Source organism: Musa acuminata, chromosome BXJ2-4 (assembly GCF_036884655.1).
Source record: "Musa acuminata AAA Group cultivar baxijiao chromosome BXJ2-4, Cavendish_Baxijiao_AAA, whole genome shotgun sequence".
Taxonomy (NCBI): domain Eukaryota; kingdom Viridiplantae; phylum Streptophyta; class Magnoliopsida; order Zingiberales; family Musaceae; genus Musa; species Musa acuminata.
In genome coordinates this window covers 38,233,878-38,244,739 of record NC_088341.1, presented here as the reverse complement: position 1 = coordinate 38,244,739, position 10,862 = coordinate 38,233,878, and the positions used below count along the sequence as shown (strand labels likewise).

The 10,862-nt window shown below is 38.7% G+C and overlaps 1 protein-coding gene across 6 annotated transcripts; it reads left to right on the top strand.

Moving 5' to 3' along the window:
* Positions 1-199: 199 nt before the first annotated feature.
* LOC103983260 (vacuolar protein sorting-associated protein 32 homolog 2) lies at positions 200-7,391 on the top strand. Of its 6 annotated transcripts, XM_065105590.1 has the most exons (8): positions 271-416; positions 685-783; positions 1,239-1,289; positions 3,611-3,710; positions 6,168-6,253; positions 6,352-6,443; positions 6,754-6,868; positions 6,953-7,391. In XM_065105590.1, exons 4-8 carry the CDS (start codon positions 3,620-3,622, stop codon positions 7,142-7,144), a joined length of 576 nt encoding a protein of 191 aa, XP_064961662.1. In that variant the 5' UTR covers positions 271-416; positions 685-783; positions 1,239-1,289; positions 3,611-3,619; the 3' UTR covers positions 7,145-7,391. The 6 variants fall into 6 exon arrangements, with proteins under 6 accessions (XP_009398755.1, XP_064961662.1, XP_064961660.1 ...); XM_009400480.3 differs by lacking the exon at positions 1,239-1,289 and having other exon boundaries at positions 200-303; XM_065105588.1 differs by lacking the exon at positions 1,239-1,289 and having other exon boundaries at positions 277-416.
* The last annotated feature ends 3,471 nt before the right edge of the window (positions 7,392-10,862 follow it).

Genomic DNA, 10,862 nt, shown 5'->3' with positions numbered 1-10,862 from the left:
ATAACCCTTGGGTTGGCAACTTCACAGCGAGACTCCCGCGTAATTTAATGAGGTTTAGGAGGGTATTATAGGTATTATGGTTCCCGATCAAAAGCTGGATCCATCTCTCGGACCACCGAGATCAGATCTGGACCGTCCAACCTGTAAGGGAAAAAGTCGTAACACAACGAATCGAGGCACAACTACCGTAAATGGTGCGACCCACTTCGGTGACGGATGACGTACGATCCTTGGGGTCTTCTCTGGGGTGAGTCAGCCCGATCGAAACACGCAGCGGCCGGACTTTGTCGGCCTACCTCTCGTGTATTCATCTTTACCCTCCTTCGCTGGATTCTCGTCGAAGGAATCCCGTGCTTCCTACTACCGTTACCCTCGAATTCTCGGATCATCTGTCGATCCCATCCACGATCGCCCTCGTAGGGTCCTTGTATCCCCTAAGGGCGATCGATCGGTCTTATCTTCTTGGTCCGTGTTGGGTTCGATCTCGAAGATTTGATCATCTGTCGCAGACATCTCTTTCTCCATGCTTCTTTTTCTTGTTTTTTTTTGGTTTTTACCTCGTTTCGACAATGGATTATCCCGTACGCGATCGTTGGGAGCGATCAAAGAGAGATTTTTCAGTTTTCCATCTAGGGTTTTGGTTTTGAATTGGGGATCCGGGGCTAAAACTTTGTCTTGTTGCAGAGGTTTGTCCCTTAGAAGCCGGTCAAGATGTTCAGTAGGCTGTTTGGAAAGCCCAAGGAGCAAACCAATGCCGTGGCCACTCTCGATAAATTAAATGAGGTACCGATGGATTTCGCTCCCCTTTTCTTTGGTTTAATTTATCTAATTATTTGTTATCGGGTGCAAAGTGCACAGTTGACTAGTGGAATTTCTTGTATTACGAAATTGCTTTTGTGTTTGTTTGGATACTATATGATCAGGGTATATGATTGATTGCCTTTCTAGATGGTGGCCTATTATGGTCCTCGCAGTAACAACACTGAAAACCTATGTAAACATGAAAGAAAGATTGTCTTTTTTACTTTGTCTAATATGATGGTTATTTTGTGTTAGAATCTTAATGACAATCAATCTCTGATGTGTTTGGCCAGTTGTTAACAGAAACCTTCCTCTCGTTTTGTTATTTTCTGTTTGTTTTCTTATTGTCCTTAGGAAGTCCCATTGCTGCTGAACCCGCTGATAGTAGTAGTTTCATTTTCTGTGCTTCTGATAGTATATTTTATGTACTTTACTAGGAACGATGTTTGAAAGTAATTCCGTGTGGTGCTACCTTCCTCAAGATTTAGGTAAAGTCTGTGCAAGTTCATCATTATATAGGATGATGGCAGGAGAAATTTTTACTTATGACAAATATGATTTGTGGTAAGGTGTCTTGCAATAAGGTCTTTTTTTTTTCAGCTCACTTTGTGGTGCAGCTTAGTCTTTTTGGTTTCTTTTTCTGAAGCTAGATATGATTATAATTCATAATTACAAATGTAATTCTATCTTTTACATAATTAAGTTGCATTAGCTGTTGGGAGAACTAAGGCCGAGTGCTTTCCATAAGTCCAATGATTTTCTCAGATATGCTCCAAAATGTTGAAATGTTGAAGCTATGACATAATTAATGTGAGATAACTGACTTTGTTGATCTAAAATCTAACTGATCTATATGAACTAAGTGAGATTAAAGACATTATAGCCAAGTAAGGGGCCAACAAAAGATCAAAGTAGAAAAAAATCAAGTTCTTGAATTAGAATAACATTCTTGTAGAAGTTGAAATTGAAAGGAGAAGCAAAAATTATGACAGTGGTTGCATGGTTGACCATGTATTGGACATATTTATGTATACTCACATTTATGCATCCTCGACTGCATTGTAAGCTCCTTTCTTTCTTTGGAGGCAAGTCTTATCTAAGGCTTCTGCACTTCAACTTAAGTAAGCCTTTCTGTGATATTCATAGTTCATCAACCGTGCTTGTCTACAGATACAGGTTGCTCTTTTTGATTTATCATGGTGGAAAGATAGACTTTATACCTATCAAGTATAGAGATCTAGAAAAGAGTTTTTACAACCTGGATAAAGAACTAATTCGTTGCATTCCTTGCCTTATGATGAGAGGATGTGTGTTGGGACATCTGCTGATGACGGATTTAAAAGTTGTCACTTGATTCTCCAGGACATAGAACCTTGAAGCCTGCCACAAGGGTCTCATGTTACTTGTCATGATCTAAGTGATAAAGGAAAGAAGTTCAGGTTCATCATAGGAGAAGGTGAAGAGAGTTCTAACAGGGGAATAAAAAGGGGAGGCGACAGTTATGGGCATATGAAGTACTATAAAAAAAGTCAAGAAAGATAGACTCTTATAAAAAGAACTTGGAGTATGGATGCAGAAGATATGTTGCCATGATCAGTTTGCTATTTCTGCCATAGTTATCAAATCATATAGACTATGATGTTCGTGTCTTGAGGTCCAATACATTGCTTATCAAACTCAAAAGGAGTGAAGCCAAGACTCGGACATGTGTTCTTTTGGATTTCTTATTTGATTTGTTTCAATCTAAGCTTGTGCAATACTTTGTAGATTTGATTATTTGGGGTGGCTTCATGTACCTTTTCCTGCCATTGAGCTTTACTAAGGGTAATACCACTAGTCAAATTGATAGCCATCAATATTCTTTTATTGTTTCTAATAAAGCCATACTAGGGCTTCCTCTACCTTTCTTTGCACCACTAGTTTCTTATCTTAACAATGCATTTATAAGTCTACTTTTGAACATGCCCAGATTTTCTTGAACATATTTTCTTATAATGGGTGCTATCGTAGTTGTTCACAAATGGAAACATTTTTTGTTGTATAGTTTTCAAATAACCTTACACATCCATTTAAATCTTGAACAATGTTATTTTAGCAATACTAACTCTTATGTGACCCTGAACTAATTAGGAGGTTAGAAGCCTTTTTCTTTTCCAGAAATTATGCTGGATTATTTTGATTACTATTCTGTTGGAATGCTATGCATGAATAATGCACAATAATAATAAATGATGCTTCATCTGTTTGGTGCATCTGACTGATCTTAGAAAAATGATTTACACTATAAATTTTCCTTTAATGATTTTGTTATTAACACTGCAAATTGTGATATATGTGGGAATGGGATGTTAGCAATTCATTTTTTTTGTAAAATTGTTATAAAGAAAGCTGCCTTTGGGCTAAATATTGATAACTTTAAGATGGTTCATAGGTTTCTTTTTATTTAGGACTTGAAGAACAAAACTTCTGATGCTTTATTTTGTATTTAATTTCACAATGAAGTTTTTGAACTTCTATATAAATCTTTAAAAAATCATCTTTCTTCATCCAAGAAGCAGTATCTAAGTAAATAAAATAGATGTTGAGTTATGTATGGTGTCCTCTATTATGGTTTCACATGGTAGGTATGGACATTTGAAGTGACTCGTTATGTATATGCACCTAAACATCTCCCTTAAAATGACTGTGATCCTCACGCCTCAGAGATATGATCTCCTCGATATGAACTGTAAAGTCATTGTTATCATAATTAGCATAGTTGCAATACTGCATTAATTATTTCTCTAATTTGCTGGTCTTTATGCTGCAGACACTTGAGATGCTTGAGAAAAAGGAGAAAGTTCTCTTGAAGAAGGCTGCTGCTGAAGTTGAAAAGGCTAAGGAGTTCACAAGAGCAAAGAATAAGAGAGGTACAGATTTATGATCTACTTGTGGATGTTTATAATGCTCACAAACACTAGTTCTACCAACATGATCTGTTAGCATGGTCTTTTTTGACATGCTTTTCCATGAAGGTAGGGCTACATTGTTTATGTAGCTAAAGAACCAAAATGTTGATACAAAATAATTCTGCCATTGTGACTAACATTGACAAGTGTTTTCTGTGTTGAGGTTCATGTACTGATTTGTTTACGGTGGCTGGATGATCTGCTCACATTTGTGTCTTAGTACAGAAATTGCATAGATTGCTTTGGGTGACCTTTTATCCTCATAAGTAGCTAGTCTTCTCCTTTCTATATCTCCTTGCATTCTACAATTTGAAGTTTCTTGTGAATACAGATGTGCATATAAATAAACTAGCATTCTATAATTATTGGTATTGAGAGAATGGAGTGTAGAAAAAAGTTTCGACTGGTTCAAGAATTATATTGGTTTTGGTGGATTTTTTTTGTTTTTTGTTTTCTAAATTCTTTGTTTTCCATTCTCGCTAAAGAAAACAACTGGATTCTTTTACTTGTCAAATATGTTCCCTCTTTCTTTTGCTCATTTTATCATGGAGTAAGTACTTGTAGGTTTCAATTATTTAACATCTTTGCTTGAAGGGTATCCTTTATCACATTTGGCAGTCTGGACTATTCAGTATTGTGTATCTAGATATTGTCCCTGAGGGTACACCTGTCCCTTGCTAGCTTGATATTTCTGTTTAGTACAATAACCTATATACTGTTACTAAAGGCTTTACTGATCATGATCAGTCTCTTGTACGTGCTTGTTTCACTTTCGCAAAGTCAATTTTATTTCTTCTTCAAATTAACTTATCCATCCAATCTAGCACTTTGACCTCTGAGCTAATTTTGTTTTCCTTTTTCTTCCTGTTGTTTCCTGTGTGAAATTAGACATTTTCTTCCATCATTTTGTCCCTTATATTTTGTGATACATCTCGAGATCTGCTTCGATTGAATACCAGGCATCTGCCTTCCAACTTTGCCTTTGATTTTTATCCAAAGTTTTCTTGTCGACACTGTTAACTGCTTTGACTAACAGTTAGTCCTTTGTGGGTATGCTGTTGTTTATTATATCACCATCTTTGCCTAGGTATTGTTGTCCTTCGGGAAATGCAAAACTGAATATATGTATAAAGGAGATAATCAGAGCAATTCAGTGCATGAAACAAAGAAGTCATGTTTATATTAACATTCTAAATATGAAACTATTTATCTTATTTAATTGACCCAGGAAGAATAATCTCGTGTAACTTAAATGATGAACCTCTTCCCAGATAAACTTTTAGTTTAAATGTTTAATGGTAAAAACCTTTGCCATACAAGAAACAGCTCATAGTAGGCAGCAGGATTAGATCGACCTGATACTGCTCCTAGATGTTTTTCCAGTATATTATATATAATAATACAACATGTCATATGACTCCTACTAGGCTGCAGGGGTAGATCCAGTGGTTTTATGAGAGCAAAAACTGTTGAGTTGGTTGATTCAGGAGTTGGGCAATGGTCTGTTTATATCTGAGATGGTTGATTCCTAGAACATTTTTATAATGTTGGATGCTTATCCTGGTCCCACTTGTTCAACAAAATGAATCAAGTGCTCCACCTACTCCATGCAATCATCCTTGGGAGCTGAAAATTTGTGTCATGGTTTTATAGCATTGTCAGTTCTAGATGTCATAGAGGTGACTAATGGCTCATCAAAGGATATTTTGGAACATAGCAAAATTGGGGATGGCTATCACTATACTGTGTTACCATATGAGTGTATTGGTTCTATATTTATCTGTACTATGCTAATTTAATATTCACTATTCTCACTCCTCTCTTTAGTACATGAATGTCTGCCCATTCCAATTATTGATCCATAGCTAAATATGAAACATTTTTTATATGGATGGGCCTGCCATCTTTATCATCATCAACCATTTAAGTTTCGTGGAGGTTTCTGAAGGTTATTGACTTGTTCCTTGCATCTTTCTCAAATCCTGGTAATTTTTATATCATTATGCTCCTTCCTTTCTTTAGTGTATGAATGTTTGCCCGTTCCAATATCATGTAAGTTGATCCATAGGTAAATATGAAACTTACTTTTTTAGACATGGACAGGCCTGACATACTTTTATCATCATCAACCATTTAAGTTTCATGGAGGTTTTTGAAGGTTATTAACATGTTCCTTGCGTCTTTCTAAAATCCTGATTTCGGTAGTTCATTTTTTTCAGAAACTTGTTTAGTAATAATGTCATGTTTTTGATGACATGATCTCAGTGCCTTTTAGAAACTTGCTTTATTATACCAGCATTTGAAAATCAACATGCACATCAGTGCAACTATTATAGCCAGCTTTCTTGCGGTAAATGCCATTTTATGTTTATTTATCACATTTACACTAATGGGATTTTTTTTATCTATCTCTATTAGCTGCTATACAATGCTTGAAGAGGAAGAGGCTTTATGAACAACAAGTTGAGCAACTTGGAAACTTCCAGTTGAGGATTCATGATCAGGTATTAACTCAAATTAAGTATGATAGTGGTTTCCAAGGCTATGCTTGCATATTTCCTTTATATCATTCTGACTAATATTTTATTGGGATGAACTCCAGATGATAATGTTGGAAGGTGCAAAAGCTACAACAGAAACTGTTGACGCTTTGAGAACTGGAGCAGCAGCAATGAAAGCTATGCAAAAAGCAACGTAAGTAGATGAACTCCTATTTGCTTATTTGTATGCTTTAATATCCATTACTTCAGAATCATTTGTAGTGTTTGCACTTAGACCTGTGAAAACAACTCATTGTTTGTCACCTACACTGAAACTTTCTTCCAGGCTATGGTCTTGATGAAGTCATTATTTCGTTACATGATGCAGATTTTGACTGACACTAGAATTGTTTATGATGCTCTGGTCATCCTGTTCCTTACTGTAGTGTGCTGTTATTGTTGACCTCTTGTATAACAATAAAGAAGGGGTGAAAAACTGATTGATGTTGTTCTGTTTTCTATAGTAATATTGATGATGTTGACAAGACCATGGACGAGATCAATGAACAGACAGAGAACATGAAGCAAATTCAGGAAGCATTAGCCACTCCTATTGGAGCAGCAGCTGACTTTGATGAAGTATACCTTCTTCCCGTGATCAGTGTTCTTACACTTATCTACTTTTCTTAATTTTGATGTATGAACCAAAAACTGTGATGGCAGGATGAGTTGGAAGCAGAACTGGAAGAGTTGGAGGGAGCCGAGTTGGAGGAACAGCTTCTTCAGCCTGCTACAACTGCTCCTGCTGCGCCAGTTCATGTTCCTGCTGGTAGAGTACCTGCTCGGCCTGTTCCCCAGAAAAATACTGCCGAGGAAGATGAACTTGCAGCATTGCAAGCTGAGATGGCAATGTAGTGAGGCACTGTGATCTTCACATCTGCCATGTGTCTCGGAAGATTAAGACAGCAGCTAATGACGATCCAACCTTTCTCTTGAGACTGTTCTACCCAATCTCTCTGTTGAAAAGCACCTGTAAAATTCATGATCGAAGTGTGATTGATACCTGTAAAATTTCTGTTATAATTTGGATGTGCCATGACAGGGGATCTTCTCTGTTGATGCTTTATGCGCCCGTGATATAAGAGCTGATTGCCATTTCCAATGTTTTATGCTTCTGAGGTGTATTTGATATAGTTGCTTTGTTTTAGATCTGGTCAAATTTTCTGTTAATTTTAATTTGAGATTGTTTTAGGTCTCAATTGGGAAGTTCTTGGCTGATTTGTGTTCGCGATGTTTTTCCCCTTTCTTTCATGAGTTTGTAACCTGTGGCACGTCCAAAACGCTTTGAACACTTCATTTCACCCTTTTTCTCTTTCCGAGTTCTTCTCATTAGTTTTTCTTTTCTCCGGTCATAATTATTACACGTGTAATAATTAGCCCTTGAAAGTTGATAGTATTAGATAAAATTAAGAAAGCTTTTTATTTATGTTTGTGTTAATCTATGTTGATCGTTGTTGAGGAAAAAAGTCGTTGAGGTATCGTCGACGTGTACGTAACTTGAGGTTTTTTCGACCGACTTATGTATTTCGAACATATTTTGTCTTATGTCTTTTAACGATGGATTTCTCATTAAATTGAGTTTTTTTTTAGTTATGCATCTTAAGTATATTTTGTCTTGTGTCTTTTGTCGTGACAAGTTTCTTTCATGCTTTTCGAAGTGGTCTTCATACATTTGTTACTTTTGACGAATAACATTACCATTACATCACAGCTCTTTTTGACCGTGTACTCGATGTCGGCTACGCCATTCATCAATTGTCTCTCATGATCGAGTCTACCTACCTAACTTAGTCCTTGCATTTTTTACCTGTTGCATCATCGAGCTTATCCACTCGACCAGTCTCTACCTCGATAGGTCAAGGTCTCATTTTGGATATAGAGGCCCGATCGAGTTGGTGTAGTCTTTTCAAGTAATGAAACTTTCTTTCCTCAATTTGCAACACTAATACCTTGAAAATATTTTTACCTTTTTTTTTTTTAACTTGCACCAAAGATATGGTGGACCAAAACTTGATGATTGGGGCGTAATCACCCTGACATAACCCTGAGGGATACCTCAAAGGGTAGAACCTCTTTTAAGTTTGCAATATGTAATGTCCTTAAAGGCACCACCCCTTCTGTCGTCAAAAGGCAATAGGTTCCATTTTGAACAATCTTGATGACGCGATATGGCCATTTCGAATTTGGCACTAGCTTATCCCAGGATCTAGTTGGATCATTGACTTTAGCTTTCTAAAGCACTAGGTCATGTCTAGGAGTGCTTCAACCCATGGCTCTACCAACTCAGGATGTGGGATGAACTTGGTGAGGTCTCAAGGGTCCATAAGTGGAGTCTCGGGTTGAGCCTTCTTCAGTAGGAAGACTACCATCAGGTAGGCACCGGAGTAACTCCCTTGGGTTACTTCTCAGCTCTCCAATGTCGGTTCTTGTTGGAAACTTCATCACCATGTGGTAGGTCGACACGATCGCCCTAGGTTTATTCAGTGTGGGTCACCCTATGATTGCGTAGTATGCCGAGGGGATATCCATTATAAATCTAACTAGTATCATTTTAGAGCAAGGCTTATCTTCGAATGTAACATGCAGGTTCACGATCCCGAGAGAGGAGATAGAGCCGATAGTGAACCCCGTCAACAAAGAAGTCAAAGAGGTAAGGTCATTAGTCTAGAGGCCAGGTTTTTAGAAAGTATCAAAGTAGAGGATATCGATAGAGCTACCTGTGTCAATCATGACCCTCTTCACTTGAGCGTTGATCATCCTTACAAAAACTATCAAAGCATTGTCGTAGTTTAAGTTGAGGTACTCTGTCTTTTCCTCCTTGAAGGTTATCTCAAGGTCATCCTCTATCCTCGGGTGCTTTTCAATGGTAACTCGGGCGTAAGTTTTATGACCCGAGGAGCTATTTTCTCCTAAGGCGGGTCCACCAATGATGAAATCAATTTATCTCTCCATCGGCCCTTGAGGTTGGGGTGAGGGTTCCCGGTGCTTTCGAATGAACCGCCCGAGGTGTCTCTGATGTATGAGTTCTTTAATTTGCTCTTTCAAGTTGCGATAATCCTTTGTGTCGTGGTCATAATCCTGATAGAACCGACAGTATTTGCACTCATCTCTTTTTGTCAATAGTCTTTATTAGGTGAGGTCTTTTAAGAGCCTCTTCTCTTTTATATGCAAAAAAATTTCAGTTTTAGACATATTCAAGGGGGTCAACTTGAACCTTAGATGAGGTAACTTGGGATGTTTGTTCCTCCTTCACCGTGGTGATCTTGGGGTCGGGGTGGATTGTGGTCGCTCCTACTTCGGCCTCTTGAATGACTCCTAACGCTTACCGAGACCATAGCCTTGACGGTAATATATTGATTAGTCCTCTGAAGTATCATTGGTATCGTCACCGAAGGCCTTTCGAGCATGACCAAAAGAGATGAGAGGGTTTGAGCCCCATCATGAAAGTTTATATTATAAGCGACAGATGGATATCTACCACGCCTCAGATTTCATTAGTGAACCGATTGACAAAGAGCATTTCCTCCTCCCCTTGCTTGAGCCTAAGAAGCATTGCCGCCGATGACCTCGGGCGGACATTCCGGAGGAAGTGAAGTTCGAACTCCCTCACAAGCTAGGAAAAAGAACCGATGGAAAGCGACTTCAGGCGGGCGTGTCATTCTCGTGTTGAGCCTGGTCCGGAAGGTGTGGCACATCAAAGCATCTAAAGTGCCACACAATTATATTTGGGCATGAAAAGTTATAATGTGCTATATTGGGTTGGCATTGTCATTGAATGCCTTCAACGACGGGAGGCAAAAGTTTATTGGAATCAATTCTTCCTGGATTTTCTAGGTTAATAACGATCGACCCAAGGTGGGGTCGACCAACTCTTCCCCTTTGGATTGTTGGAACTCTCATCACATCTCCTCCAAACATTGGTCCATCTGCCTAACATGATCTATAGGGAATCCTCTGTCGAAACCACTGACTGGGTCTCAGATTCAGGTAGGGTAGAGTAGTGGTGTAGTTCGTTAAATTCCACAGTTGATGAGTGAAGTGCCCCCTCGATCGGTAGTTTGACGGGTCTTGGGTGTTCTTGGGATATCGACATCACGTTAGGTGGGGGAACCTCGATGGGTGTTGGTACCAATGCTAGTGCTTGTGCCGATGCCGGTGACGGTTGAGCTAGTGACCATGGATAAGTTGGTGGCATCACTTATCAGACTAACTGGGGCAAAAGTGGAACGATAGCTTGTGTCATGTTTGTTAGCATTTGCAATTGCTAGGTGAGATTCAAGAACACATCGACAAGGACGAATATGTGGCTTAGAGTCGTCCCTAAGGGTGAGAGGCCCGAGTCACTAAATGGACGCCAGTATCACATCGATGTTTACGCCGAGGTGGATGCGTCCGTGTGTGCTGAAAGGGTGGCTACTGCCCAATTGAGTGAAAGTATTATGAGTCAAGGGCAAAGCCTCCTCGCTTAGTGTTGATTGAGAGGGTCGGATGAGCATTTCTACAACATTGGGCCTTCCTAGCATGAGAGAAGAAGTTATTGACGTCCTTGTCAATCAAACGTGGCCCAAACCCG